The sequence below is a fragment of the Propithecus coquereli genome, unplaced genomic scaffold (genome assembly GCF_000956105.1).
Source record: "Propithecus coquereli isolate 6110/MARCELLA unplaced genomic scaffold, Pcoq_1.0 Scaffold184, whole genome shotgun sequence".
Taxonomy (NCBI): Eukaryota; Metazoa; Chordata; class Mammalia; order Primates; family Indriidae; genus Propithecus; species Propithecus coquereli.
In genome coordinates, this window is record NW_012143190.1 from 4,984 (window position 1) to 20,412 (window position 15,429).

The 15,429-nt window shown below is 46.4% G+C and overlaps 1 protein-coding gene across 1 annotated transcript in view; it reads right to left on the bottom strand.

The window, feature by feature from the left end:
* Nucleotides 1–901: 901 nt before the first annotated feature.
* The window catches only part of LOC105808925 (A disintegrin and metalloproteinase with thrombospondin motifs 17), a 223,642-nt gene continuing 209,114 nt past the window's right edge, over nt 902–15,429 (bottom strand). Inside the window, exons 15-16 of the mRNA XM_012642686.1 lie at nt 12,140–12,260; nt 902–1,002 (exon numbers count right to left, since the gene is read on the bottom strand). Of these exons, the coding sequence (XP_012498140.1) occupies nt 902–1,002; nt 12,140–12,260 (222 nt within the window). The remainder of the gene's footprint in view (nt 1,003–12,139; nt 12,261–15,429) is intronic.

Sequence of the window (15,429 nt, forward strand, 5' to 3'; positions counted from 1 at the left end):
TACCTGAGTGGAAGATCAGCCACCTCTAGTTTGAAACTGAACCCAAGACAGGAACATGGGATTAGGACTGGCAGAAGGACAAGGGGTCGTAGCATATCCCATGCCAGTGAACTAGGAGCAGAGGCAGCCTCTGGGCACCCTGCTGTCTGTGTGGCAGTGTTCGCTTCCTGTGATCTGCAGAGAGAACACTTACGTGTTCAGCTCAGAACTCCAATCACCCTGATGGTCAAGTACTGGGCTGACCTTTGCTGGGCTTGATGGGGAGGCTGGGAATTGAGCCAGGACACACTTACAGGGTCTTCTCTGGCTTAGGAGGAGTTTAATTGAATGACTCTTCTTAGGCTTTACCCATCATGCTGTGGAGGGCAGTGAAGACCAGTCAGGAATAGAACCCAAGTCTATAGAAACATGCAGATATCTGGAAGTCAATGGAGTTGGCCACTAGGAATCTGGGGTACATAGACCTTAGTGAAAATCAGCGTTGTTCTGGGTTCCCATAAGATTTAGTGCTGCCGCTCTTTCTCCAGCTATGGAGACACTCCCAGAGCCACTGAGAACCTACAGGTCTTTCTGCGAGTGGCCTGGTGGGCCTGTGCTACGCAAGTTAAAGCTGCTCTGGGCTCTCCTGGGGTTACTGCAGGGGACTAACTCTACCAGTTCCTCATTACTTCCTTCACTTTTCTGTCCCCAAGCTGGTGGGCCCACCCATCCCTGCCCCCAATCCATCTTGGGTGTGGCTGCTTATTAGTCAAATTTGATAATGCTGCTTGGTTCACTCTGGGTACTCACGTCATTACAATTAAAATACAGGTGTAAAATGGGTTAGGACCCAGGAGAACGATGCTGAACTGAATATATCAGACTAATCATCAAAATCAATTCTCAACACACAAATTGTGAGTTAAATCATTTTTGTTTTACCCAGAAAACTGTGAGCAGGTTTATCCTCCACCACACGGATCCTCCGAGCTCCAGCAGGAATGATAGCAGCTTCGATGTAACCTGCAGCCACAAACGACAAACAGGTGAACCACGCCTCCACACTGGATCAGAGGCCCATCCAGCAGCGTCCCCATCAAAATCTACCTACCATGCTCCCAAGGGGTGGTTTCAGAGACCGTGGGTGGGTACAGGCCTGAGAAATTAAGAGTCAACTAAGGGGGAATGCTATTCTGTGGCCAGAACGTCCCAGCTGCCCAATTTCCAGAGAGCACTATTTGCGTGTGGTGCGGGGTGAACTGTGTCCCCCTCCCCCAAATTCATATGTTGAAGTCCTGACCACCAGTACCTCACAATGTGAGCTTATTTGGAAATGGGACCACTGTGGATATATTTAGTTAAGATGAGGTCACACTGGAATAGGGGAGGCCTCATCCAATATGGCTAATGTCATTATAAAAAGGGGCAACCTGAACCCAGACATGCACACAGGGATAACGTCATGACAACATGAAGGCAAAAATGGGATGATGCTTCTTCAAGCTAAGGAAGGTCAGAGGTTGCCAGCAAACCACCAGGAGTTAGGCAAGAGGCCTGGAACAGGTCCTTCCTTACAGACCTCAGAAGGAACCAACCTTGACAAAACCTTGATCTCAGACTTCTCACCCCCAGAACTGAAAGACAGAACATTTCTGTTGTTTCTGCTACCCAGTTTGTGGCGCTTTGTTACAGCAACCATAGCAAACTAACACAGCCTGGCATTCCACGTGAACGGCATCTCCCTGGAGCATGAATGAAAAGTGCCCTGGGCTCATGCATCTGCTGAAGCTTCTTTTGCTCTTTGTTGTAGTTTGACCTTTCTTTGAATACCCCTGGCATATTCCTGACAGCAGAGACTAAGCAGCTTACCCCCTGAAAAACTACAGTATTGCCTTAAAATGCTGTGTGCTATTTCCTGTCGTCCATGCTTCCTACTGTGTTTTCTGTGGTGTTGATTTTCTTTGTCTGCTTCCATGTGGACTTGATTTCTATGATGGATTCACTGACAACTTCTGTGTCTTTCCTCAGCTCTGCTAAGTCATGCTTCATCTCCCTTTGTTGTTTCATTGTGTCTTTGTATCTTCCTCGAGGTCTTGTGTCTTAGCTATGCCTTCTTGTTTTATTGAGGCTATTGTTTATCAGTTTTTGCAATTCATGGCAGCACCACTGGGTCATAATTTTCACCTTTTCCTTGGTAACATTTTGCTGGTGAGGTTTTCTTTTTTTTAAGTAATTTGTTTTTCTTTTCCCTTCCATCCTTTTCCTATTGCAATATACTTGCACGGATTCTGTGGTTTTCTTTCAAAATTTATTTCATGCTTTGAAGTGAGACAAGTTCTAATTGTTCCAGCTGTCTGCAGTAGGTTTTTGTGGTGGGGAGAGACAGGACAGTGTTGCAGGTCATCAGAACTTTCCCCTGCTTTACAGTGAAATTTACTAGGGTGCAGGTTTACGTATGTTAGTGAGTTCATTTTCATTTTCCCTCTTTAAAACAATTTACATATTTTATATTTACACAAATACACATGAGTGTATTTTCTCATTGTAAGAATTTTACTAATACAGATAAATTTCAAATCTCCTTAATCCCACTCCTCTCCTCTGTTGAAAATACCACTATCAGTTTTATATACAGTATTCATATATCTTACTATTTATAGACATATCTAACAAATAAAAATAGCATGGTATTTTCATATCTGTCTATATTTTACATAAATGTTAGGAGTAACATTATAGCTCCATATTATATTATCCTACATTTGTTACGTTAAAAACCATATGTTTTCGAGGTAATGCATGTTATTATATATAGTTCTACTTCTTCTTCTTCTTATTCTTTTTTGGCTTACATTGCTATGTATTTTATATAACTACTTCCCTGTTGATGGACATTTGGGTTGTTTCAAAATTTTCACTGTTAAAAACAATGCTATACCACATATGAATATGCACACAAAACTCCTCAACAAAACACTAGCAAACTTAATCTGAAACATATAAAAAGGATTATACACTATAATGAAATATGATTTATCCTAGGAATGCAAGGTTAGTTTGACATAAGGAAAATTAATCAATGTAATACTCCATATTAATAAGAGACAAAAACCACAAGATCATCTCAGTAGGATTATCATTAGTCATTAGGGAAATGCAAATCAAAACCATAAGCACATAACACTTCACATCCATTAGGATGGCTATAACAAAAAAAGAGAGAATAAGAAGTGTTGGAAAGAATGTGGAGAAACTGGCACCCTCATTCATTGCCAGTAAATATGTAAAATGGGGCAGCCACTTTAGAAAAGATCTTGGCAGCTCCTCAAAAGGTTTAAACATAGAATTACCATATGACCCACTAATTCCACTCCTAGGAATATACACACAAGAGAAATGAAAACATGTCTACACAATAACTTGCACACAAAAAATTTTATTAGCATTATTCATAATATCCAAAAAGTAGAAACAACCCAAATGTCCATCAACTGATGAATGTATTAAAACAATGGGGTATATCTGAACAATGGAATAAAAAGAATGAAACATTGATGTTTGCTACAACATGGATAAATATTGAAAATATTATGTTAAGTGAAGGAAGCCGGTCACAAGGGACCACATATTGCACGATTCCATTTATACGAAATGTTCAGATAGGCAACTCCATAGACAGAAATTACATTAGTGGTTGCCTACAGCTGGGGTAAGAGGGAGATGAGGAATGACTGCTAATGAGTACAGGATTTCTTTTGGGGATCGTTGTGGTGATGGCTGCACAAGGTGGTACACATACTAAAGCTCACTGAACTGCACACTTTATGCAGGAGAATTTTATAACATGTGAATTATATATTTATAAACATGCTAAAAAAAGAAGCAATACTGCAATGAACAGTTTTTTACATGTCTTCCTGTACATACATACAATGTGTTACCAAGTTAGCTACAGTAGAAGCACTGAGTCAAACACATGTGCAGTTTAAATGTCAAAAGTACTGCTAATTTGCCCTCCATAACAGCTTGACTAATACATGAACCAAAACTATATGAGAGTACATGTTTATTCACAGACTTCTAAATACTTGAAATGACCAATCCTCTTAATACTTGCTAATCCAATAGGTGAAAAAATGTTGTCATAGATTTAATTTGCATTTCCCTGATTACCAATGAGCTTGAGCATCATCATATACTTATTGGCCATTTGTGTGTCTTCTTCAGCTAATGGCCTTTTTCATAACCTTTGCCCAATTTTCTACTGTCTTTTGTTTTAATTGATACGCAGGAGTTTAAAAAATATATTTTAATACGTATTAATATAATTTGATTGTTTTTGGACTCAAACTCCTTATTAGACATGTTGCAAACATATTTCCCCAGTCTGTCATTTGTTATTTCTTTGTTTAGGGTGCCTTTTATCACATGGTTTTAATTTGATAGTCATATTTTAAATTTTTGAGATTTTTGTTTTCCGATTATTTCTTCTCATGGCATTCTGTTCTTGCTTTATGGATACAACAACATCTTAAATCTTTCTATGAATAGTTATTAGAGATGTTGATTTTCTATTATTTGAGTTGTCTTGTTTTTCTCGAGGGTCATTTTGTCAGTTTATCTTGGTCTTTCCCATTTGTGTTGCAGACTCTCCTTCCCGCATGAAGTCAGATGGACTGTCTTTGTGTGGACAGGGGTCGGGGGAGGAGGGGCTTGCTAACTGTCGGGATTGGCTTTCTGCTGAGGGGCTGGGAGCTGTTGCTATGTGTTGGCAACCAAAATACCAGAACGTAGAGAAGTTTGCTATGGGTGCTATGTGATAGTGCCGGCCACCAAATGCTTTCAGGTAAAGGAATACATTTCCCTGATCCCTTCGGTTTGTGTGACCATGTGACTTCTTTTAAACAGTACAATGTGAGTGAAAATGATATGTATCTGTCCCCTGAAGGAGCGTTAAGGGTCTGTTTTGCTATATTCCCTTCCTCTTCCTGCCAAGGTGATCGTGGCAGTGTGTGAACAGAAGTCTCCATCAGCCTTGGTCCAGGAGTGAGCAAATATGCAGAGCCTCCTGCCAACGCTTGATGGGCAGGTAGCGCGACAAAGAAAGAAACTTCTGTGTTAAGCCACTGAGATCTGGGGTTCTGCACTGAATTTTGTTTGTTTGCTTGTTTACTGCAGCAAAACCAAGCATATTCATTCATATATGCTTATATACATCCACACATGAACTTCCACCTGAGATGTCCTTGTTCTCCCTAAACCTTTTCAGAAGTTCCTTTGCATTCATTTCCAGGTGATCTTGGGAACACGAGGAAATAAGCCACATGTTCAATCAGCCATGTGAGACAGAGTTTAGCAGCGTCCTTCTGTCCTCACGGCAAATGCCCTGGCATTGTTACTGCAGATCCAGCCTCGGATGTTTACAAACAAATGTCCTAATGGAGATGCAGAGAGATTTTCCAAATATGAACACAGTCCAGCTTAAGGGCAGCAAGTGCCTAAGTTTTGTGCCCTGATCCATCCTGATGCCCAGGCAGGATGACCTGTGGTCTCCAGTCTGACCCCTTGCAACTGCGTCCAACTTGGGAATGGTGACGCTGGCCTGAGCAGCCTGCACGTGGTTCCTGCACTGCCCAGTGGCCTGAGCAGCCTGTACGTGGTTCCTGCACTGCCCAGTGGCGATGGGGCGAGGACAAGGTTTTCTGATTAAAAATCCTCTCTGCTCTAGGAATGCTTCCCTAATGAAAAGGTTGGGCACCAGAAAAGACAAAAAAAAACAAACAAACAAAAAACCCCCAAAAACAGCTGTTAGGATAATAGCACTGGATTCTAGACAAATTTCTCTTTGAGAAGCCTGTTCCTTCTGGGGAGTTTGAAGAATAATTGGATTCCAGTCACATAAAGCAGTAAAGTGTCAAAAACTGAGATAAAAGTTGTTCAGGGTCAAAGTAATTAAAATCTTTTTCCATTTAATCTATAAAACATGCTTGGGAACAAGACCTGCTCGCGGAGCTGAATTTATTCTCTGAAGGAAGCTGGTGTTAGAGGGAATCTTCCGATTCTGTGGCTAACAAACCTGGGTGTCAGCATCCCCCGCCTGCAGAATCTGAGGCAGCAGACACAGCTGCCTGGGCCCCGATCCGTGAATTCTCCACATTCCACAGCAAGGCACATTTGCAGCTGATGCACGGTCACCGGGTCTATTTTTAAGCCTAACTTTGGCACAAATCGCCGCATTGAAAAGGCATCTGTTTTCTGTCTTTTCTCATGTACCCTCGGGTGGAGATGACGATGAACAGCAAAGCTCAAGGCAGACGTGCAACCCAAGCGAGGCTCACCCTCAGGCGACCTCTCAGGGCAGGGCAGTCACTGCTGCGCACGGGGCCCTGCTAACCTTTCTTTCTAAGATGAGTTTGGTCATGAAAAAAAGGGAATCGATTAAAGAGAAAGTCCATAGCATGAAAGGCAGGCTCTCTGCCTCTCAGTCACTGTCCTCCAGCCGCGCTCTGACTCAGAGCTCCAAGCCCACCCCGAGGCTGGTATGGAAAGCAATCAGGAAAGGAGAGGGGCCCAAGACCAAGCCCTAAAGCACCTTGGCATCCCTTGGGCCAGACATCCCACGATGCAGACGCCAGACACCCTACATTGACCAGGCATGAAATAGACTCAGAAAAGGAGAGGATTTACTCTCGGAATTTACAAGACAGATTCGCATTTTAGGCAAGGTAGCAAGACTTTATCTTTGGAGTAATTTTCCATTCTAGCCTCAGCCACCAAGCGGGAGAAATCCAGTTACAGGAACAGGATTTGGTTTCATGAGGAAGCCACGGATAAAATGCAGTGCCTTTGCCATGGTTCCAGGAGAACGTGCCAATCCTGCCCGAAGGACCAGTAGTTAGAAGGACCTTCAAGCGATGCTGGCCTTTACCTTGTCTTACATCTTCTGAATAGTTAATATTACCAGGCTATGAGCACAGTTCCCTGTGAAATAATTTTTGTCTGAATTTTCCAAGTAAGACCTGCTCTTAGATGATCTAGGAGTCATATTTTTCCTTGTGTTTTTAGTAGCATTAACTATCTTTGGAAGAAAACAATTGAGCTGACAAGGTACCATGGTGGAGGAGAGGTAAACCCCTGGCCATGCATACTGGGACCCTCCCTTGGCTGTATCAAACATTAAAAAAAATACACATCAAAGTTTTTTTTTTTGTAAATAGATCGTAAAATGTTCAGAAAGGTTTTTGTGTTAAATTCATATTTCTCCCTTTTTACAAAAGTTGTTCTTGAAAATATTGCTATCTAGGTTTACCCCTAAAGGTTGTTCTTGGGTCTAATTGAAAGAACTCATTGCTTGGGAAGCCCATGAGACTACACTGTGCTTTAGTTCACACCGAGGAATGGGAGGTCAGCGTATATGGGTCAAATCAAGGCCACGGCCCTCACCTCCAGCATGGAGACCAGGAGGGTATTGCCAGGTGCCCCTCTGCCTATAGGGAAATCCAGCCCTGTAATGTGGAAACTTCCCTATGGAGGGAGGTGCCAACTGAGGCACCTTCTCTGGCACGTCTTGGCATTTTCTGCCAAAGTGCCAGGTGGTGTTGAAGAGAACAAAAACTTACCCCTGGCACACTAGGGCATGTTTCCATCTGGCCTCTTGATCCTATGACTCTTTCTCTTTTATTTCTTTAAAATTGGTTTGGCTAGGCACAGTGGCTCACACCTGCAATCTTAGCACTTTGGGAGGCTGAGACGGGAGGATTGCTTGAGGCCAGCAGTTCGAGACCAGCCTGGCTCGAACTCTACAGTGAGACCCTATCTTTACAAAAATAGAAAAAATTAGCCAGGAGTCATGGCACACATCTGAAGTCCCAGCTACTCAGGAAGCTGAGGCAGGAGGATCACTTGAGCCCAGGAGTTGGAGGTTGCTGTGAGCTAGGATGACGCCACGGCACTCTAGCCTGGGCAACAGAGTGAAACCCTGTCTTGAAAAATAAATAAATAAAAAATAAAATTGGTTTTATTCTATAGTTTTTCTTTTTGGCAACTGGGCTTGAGCATCAGTTATATATAAGCAGTGAATGGCCTTTGTGTTTATCCATGGCTTCAAGCATGACTCATTCCCATTGATTCTACTGAGAAAACATTCAGGCGTGTAAAGCCAGGCAAGAGCCCCACACCAAGCATGTCACCACTGGGACTACCTGTCACATCCAAACATCTTACATGAGAAACACTTGGGAACAGTCTTTGCCATCACACACGTGGACACCTTCGTACAAAGATTATTCTTGACTGAGAAGAAGAAACAGGTGGTAATTGGTTTACGTGTACAGTTTAGGAACTGATATTATCACCCTTAATCACAGTGTAAAGAAGTCTCACTTTGTGTCATCATCACGTAACACATTTCCCATGGAACATCCACGCCCCACACCTAGAAATGGAGCATGGAACCTGGCGAGAGGTAGGGGTTTAGTTACTGAATACATATGTGACACACAGATTTAGCCACAACCCAAAGGGTAGACGATGCCACCCTTTCTTTTAAGAACTGACTGTTTGAAAAGGTTCTCTTTAAGAACCAAGAGCAAAGGAATTCTGAGCCCAAAGGCATCCTGGTTGGTTCTCGGTGGGGACTTCAGTCCAGGTGTGCCCTGGCTGTCCACGGGTGCCAGGTACCTGGAGACTGATCAGTCACCTTTTAGTGCTGAGGAGCAGGATGGACCAAAAGTAATAATGTTAAAATGACGATTTAATGAAATAAGATCATACCAAGAACTTTCAAATTACTAAGTTCAAATCACTCAGCTGTCTCAACCCAACCAAAGGCTTGTGCATTTCGAAGCCCATCCGTCAGAGAAGCAGTATGATAGCCGATTCGAGGTGACTCCTTCTGCAGGGGAGTAGCTGAGGACCTCATCTGTTCAAAGTTGGGAGGCAACAGGCTGGACAGCGATAAACACCCCACACTCAGGACGCCACTTCCCTGGCCCTGCCGTGGGACCTCTCAGGACCCAGAGGGGCAGCCCCAGGCTTCACGCTCAGCTGGGCTGGGACACTCTGCCCTGCGTGGGTCTGCCCTGGGTTCTCGGCTCAGGAACTTTGGTAAGAGGACCAGAGGAGTTCAGGCTGGGGTTAGGACTTCACATAATTGGGCAAAAATCCTGCGTTTGATTCCGTTTTATCTTTCCAATATGGTGTTTCTCTTTGATATTCACCCTTAAGGGTGATAAGACATTCTTCCTTTCCTCATTCTTTGGAGCCAGGAAGAGATGAAAGTCACTTTCCTATCTAAGCTGACAAGATTAGCGAATCCACCCAGCTGCACTCGGAGGCACCCGGACGCTCGGTGACGTGGGGCTTTATGTGATTTCGCTGGAATGTCTTCCCCCACCCCTGCCATCCGTTAACTTCTACATGTCCCGCAGGGCTGGGGCCACCTCGTCTGTCCACAGGCCTGGGGGAGTTACTCCCACTAGAATTTGGGGCCTCGCAACACTCCCACAGAGCTGCCTCTACCTCACACTCACACGGACTCAACCCGTTTGTCTGGGGGTCCCCTCCCTCGACTGTGACAGTTAACTGTTATTTCTATATACCTAGCACTTACAACGTAGTGGTGCTGAATAAATGTTTATTGGGTGAATGGACTTGTGGGTGAGCCTCTGTCAGTATCCACGCGTACATGCATTCCAGTACGTCGGACCGTGGTTACGGCTCCGAGTTTCATGAAACCGTACCAGATGGGCAGCGGCCATTCATTCACGTGCGAATGAGCACTGCACGGACTTCCAATACATGGAACTCATATTGATATGAGCTTATACTCATGGACTCCAACCATGAGGATTTGAAAAAGCAGCTTTGCACTTTGAAATGAATGTGTAACAATTGGCAAGTGCTCAGAATGACAGAACATTTACAGGTGGGTGAGGCTAACTCATGCTTGTCTTTCTCTGAAGGTTTGCTGAGGCTTCTGTGCCCCTGCAGCTGGAAGGATGCCCACTAAGCTGCAAGCCAGGGTGGGGACAGCTGCCCCAAGGAGGCTTCCGATGTGATCTATCCTTCCATGGGGGACCCGCTGCCATGACCACAGAAGCCTGACCTCACCAGGAGGAAGGCTGCACATTCCAGACAAGGATGGAACCCAGGCGAGGGTAGGGGGAAGATGGAAAAAGGAAAGGAGAGGGCAGGAGAAGGGGCTGCTACTGTGGATGGATCAATGGATCTTCCAGGCCAAAACCAGGACCAGAACACAGGTCAGAGTCTGGGAAAGGGGAGAAGACTTTTGCCCCTAATCTGGGTTGTCTCAGAAGTGAGCTGCTATGTTGCATACAGTGGAGGTTTTCACAGATGCATGGTGTTCTACAGAACTGCCCAGGAGACAGGGGTGGACACAGCTGTGTCTGACCTGCCTTCCACAGAGCAGTGTAATTGCAGTCAGTTCTGTTTATTGGAGCTTGGCACAAGACTCCATTTAAACAAAGCGTTCTAAACGCTTCCATTAAAAACAAAAACAAACCAAACAGTGAATGGTAACCCCTTGTCCACTGCAGTTTTGTCCCTAACATTGGCAGAGCTACAACAGGCAAAGTCGAAGTCTCATGGGACCCCAGGATCTGGGGTACCGATAGAGACAATGGCATCATAAATGTCAAAACAAACAGCAGAAATGATCAAAGTTCCAGAGCGGTGCTATCCAAGGGAACCTTCTGTGGTGGGGGGGACGTTCTCTATCTGTGCTGTCCAAGAGCCATGTGTGGCAATGGAGCACTGGGAAAGTGGCTGGTGGGACTGAGAGGTTAATTTCTCAGTTTGTTTAATTTTAATTTCAATTTGAATAGACTCAAGGGGCCCGTGGCTGCTGTGCTGGACAGAGTGGCTCCGGAGGGCACTGCCCCCGCAAACCAACAGACTCCAGCGTTACCTTCTTCCATTATTTCAGGAGCCAAACAGCAGGCACAGATTCTCACCCAAGCCGTGTGTTTTGATGACTAAGCACCTGTCTTTAAAATCCTGAAACCAGCCCTTACTGGGCCTGAACTTTCATTTTTAAATTTAATTCTGCCTTTGCACTGACCTCTGCTTTTGCTTTCACAAGGTCCTGCAAAGCGTTTGTGCAACAGGTTGCCCTTCCACAGGGCTCTAGAAGGAACATTTCCTCTAGACCAGATTTTCTATCCATCCAGAGAAAACAGGGCAGGGGAACACGCGCAGACTTCTCTCTGCCGTATCCTACAGGACCGTCCTGTGGGACAGGGAGGTATAATTGTGGTGCTGTTCTCTTGTTGAGTGGGACCAACCTGAAAAGCTTCTTGCAAAGCAATTTGTAGAAATTACAACAGAAGTTTATCAGCTCAGTTCCACCCAAGAGCTCCTGTGGCGACCCTAGGCGAGTGGACACTCACTCAGGCTTCAGAGCTCACCTCTGGGTGTTTTGCCTGCCTCACACACCCCTTGTTAAGTATAGACCACAAATGCTTCTCTGGATGTCGTAAGTCAGTGTCCTTTAGGACAGGAGATCAGAAAACTAGCATCTCTTACCCAGTTCAAAGCAGCCTACAGCAGCGAAGATGGTACGAGCAAAAAGATGAACAAGGCCCACCAAGTGAAAGCAGGCGTACCTCACTGGGGACAGTGCTGGGGGACTGTCTACACGTGGGGACCAGGAGATCAGTTACTCTGGAGTCACAGGTGGCAGAGACATCCGAGGCTTTCCAGATCGTACGGCTTCATGCATGTTTCAGAAGTACATGATGCATGTAAATGCTATGCTACTTTTACTGGCAGAAAATTCAGAAACAGAACAAACCTCTTCCATCGACAGGTAAAAATGATTTGGCAAAATCTGCCACCTTCTCTGTCTGCTCGTGGGCCAGGGCAGGTACTGCTGATTCATGGACCTTGGGCTGAGCTGCGAGCCCAGGAACTGTTTCCTCTCGTAGGCAAACCATTCACTTGTAGCCACTTACAGACATCATTCTCGCTAAAACGTCCTTCTTTGCCTTTCAGAAATGAAACTGAAGTGCCGGGTCACCTGTCCATTATCATCTAGCCCTTACACAGGAAATTCAGGGAAGAGCACAATCACAGCCTTTGGGCAAAGGAAACAAAATACATGGCACATGCGGGCTGCCCTGTAGTTGGGCCTGACACTCACCTGTCCCCCGGGAGTGGCTGAAGTCTCCCTTTACCACGCGGCAGGTCTTGCCGTCCCCACTGCAGACTCCACACCGGTCTTCCTTGGCCGCAGACCCGATGATGCCATCACAGCCGATTTTCTAAAGAACCAGAGGGCTGGGTTATTCTGTGCGCAAGACCCAGAGGGGTCCAAAAGAGGCTGCGCCGCAAGGCTGACTTCTCCGTGAGGCCCGGCAGGCACGGTGCCTGGGGCCCCGACACTTTCAGAGGCCCAAGAAAATATCTGAACTCCTTTTAAAATCAGAAGAGAAACAAATGAGTAGAATCTGGCCTGGATTAGATTTGCCTTCATGCCCACATAGCTGTCATATATATTTTTTATTTGTTCTGGGGAAGGGAGCCCATGAAGGCAAAAGTGCCCACGGAAGTCACCCTGAGGCCTAAAGCCCTGGCTGCCTGGGGCAGAGGCCCGGGTAGGGAGTGAAGCCTGCACCCTCATGCCACCTGGTGTGGCCCTGATTCCACGTGATTAGTGCTCCCCTCGGAGCTGCAGGGGTCACCTGTATCTTGGTTGAAACAACCGATAGTCTCAGAACATACAACAGAAACCACAGACCTTCCTACTGAGGTGGGGAAGCCTGGAGACCACTGAGGCAGGGCTGGGCCTCCCGTTTCTCAGGTGGGGAAACCAGTCCACAAAAAGCTTCCGTGTCTGAAACCTTTCTCACAAGCACATCTGGGAGCAGAGGAGAGGCAGCCTCTACCTTAGGTGGGTCTGGGAAGCACAGCCCAAGTTTCATGAAAAGTAGAAAAAGGTTTTGAACTCTTATTTTTTTTTTTTTTTTTAAAAAAGCATGAGAATTTTGTATTCTGCAAGATAAGTTCATGTTATGGCAAACAGCGGGTGTTTATTTACTAGTTAAATTGCTTCAATACCCCTCCACATTTTTTCCTTTAAAGTGAGTATTTCCAGAACAAGAACTGGGTTTTTCCCACTGCCTTGCACCCCAAGTTAGATATTAGTGCTTTAGACTGTAAAATGCTTTACAGCCAGAAATCGGGCACCACAGTAATGCTGGTGGAGGTGATTTAGCACTCTGCTGCGATGCCTGGATGCGAACAGGCAACGTGCTTCCCTTTCACACCCACTCCCACCTGCAGGCAGGACTTGGAGCAGAGCTGGCTGCACTCAGATCCCTGGGAGGCCCACGCCTCCCAGACATAACCGGGATCCTCTGCTTCCTCACGCCACTGAGGCTCCAAACCGAGCCCTCACCTGGAGGGCTGCTAAACACAGACCCAGCCCCAGAGTCTCTGACCCAGGAGGGCTGGGCGTGCCTGAGAATCTGCATTTCTAACAAGCTCCCAGGCCACGCTGCTGCGGCTGGCCTGGGACCACACCACGGGAACCACAGCACCATGGCACACTATCCGAAGGAAGAGAGGAATATTCTTCATATTTAATAGTCTTAAAGTCTCATCCTTGGATCCTCTTATTTCTTTGGGAAGGATTCAATGGGAAATTACGACTGTGTGTCTAAAAACAACAGCAGAACTGGACACATTTCAGTAAAGCGTTTAAGATAGTCTAAGAACACAGCAAGTTAGTCTAAAAATGACCACTGTGAAAACTGAAAAGGAGAAGACAAACTTGCTCAAAGTGAGCACAAAAACAGGAAAAGGGAAAACGTGGAGGCTGTAGGAGCCAGAGGAGTCCGGGCAAGGAAGGACTGGAGAAGAGCAGACTGAATGGCAGCTGGGGGCAGTTAGGCGACACATCAAGATGAGGGGGCACCGACTGTGATGCTTCGCCAGGGCAGGCCACCCAGTAGTGACCTGGAGGGAAACCTTGAACCTGGAGCACGTTGCAGGGGCTGCCTGGATTCCTGACCTGCACTGCTAGCTGCGGCTGCAAAGTTGCTCAGTATAAAATTACAGGGGCTGTCCCTGTTCTGGCCGGCTCTGGGCCTTCCCATCTCTCCCAGGTTCTCTCAGCTCTAGGCCTTCCCGCATTGGCCTCCTCTTATTTCAAACCTACACTCTTGCTTGGTGGTAGTGAGTCTCTGGCTTCACGTCCGGTTCCCTGTCCTGCACCTCAGTTGGGGTTTCCTGATTAAACAGCTTCTAGATGCTCTAAGTAAACATCCCGTTTGGTCCAGATAGTCTCCCCCGGCCCCAGCGAAGACGACTTTTCAGGTCAGGTACAGACAGGGATGCACGCAGGGCTGCCCTTCCGGTTAATCCTGCAGGTCATCCAGGGGTGGGACAGGTCCATGTGCTCTGTGCACTCTGCTTGGCAATGCCTTAGGCGCCGTCTGCATCTGGACGCAGGGTGTGCAGGGATGTCTGTGTCTGAACCCTGAGGGCTGACGACGGGCCACAGCCGAACGCATCTGCCCCGGGGCCATTTTCTCCCTTTGCCGCAGTCAGTGCAGGCAGTAACTACAGTGTTCTTGTCAGGGACTGGGCTTTTTTCCAAGTGGAAGCTACCATAGGACACAACTGAAGTCGCTGATTCTGAACGTTGGAAGAGCTTTAATGATCATACTTAGGAGGCTTGGTGTCCCAAGAGAACAAGACGACCAAACCCGAGAGAACTCCAAGCGATAAATGCTCTAAAGTCTCCCCACGTTATCCTGGAGATCCTTAGTTACTTTCCTACCTACACTAGGAATTCTCATCCCCCATTTCTGAGCTTTCAATATGGCCTTAAAGTTGCTGGTCAGCATCTGCTGGACTGGGCGCTGTGCCGTTGGCCGCCTCAGGGCACATGTGACAGTGATGCCCTGTGACATAATCAAAGGCACAGGTCGGAATGGAACTGGTGGGGAAAGCACAGGTTCTTTTTGGTCCAGACAGTTCCCGTGAAACACGCTCAATATAGTTAGAAAAGCTTTAGCGCCCAGACCCGCGCCGCTGGAGGAGGGCCCAGGGTGGCCGTGGGCAGTGTGCCATTGCTTCCAGAAGTGGGAAATATCGGTCTTCAACCATCTGAGTCCTGTATTCTACCCCCAGAATTTTGCCCCTACTGAAGACTACTGGTGACAAACAGCCTCCTGTCATCACATCAAGTGCCACTTCTCCATCCTCATCTGGGACCTCTTGCTCCGTAGCCTCTGCCATGGTGTAACGCCCACCCTGTCTTCAGTTGTACGTAAGATATTTGTTCATCCAAAGCAGTTACCAAATGCCTGTTACGTGCCTGCCTGGAATAAAGATATGTAAGACACAGGGAGGCGCCAACATGGAAACAAGCGGACACCCTAGAGCACGTGCCCAAAGGCGGCACGGAGACCAGTGAGGGCGGGC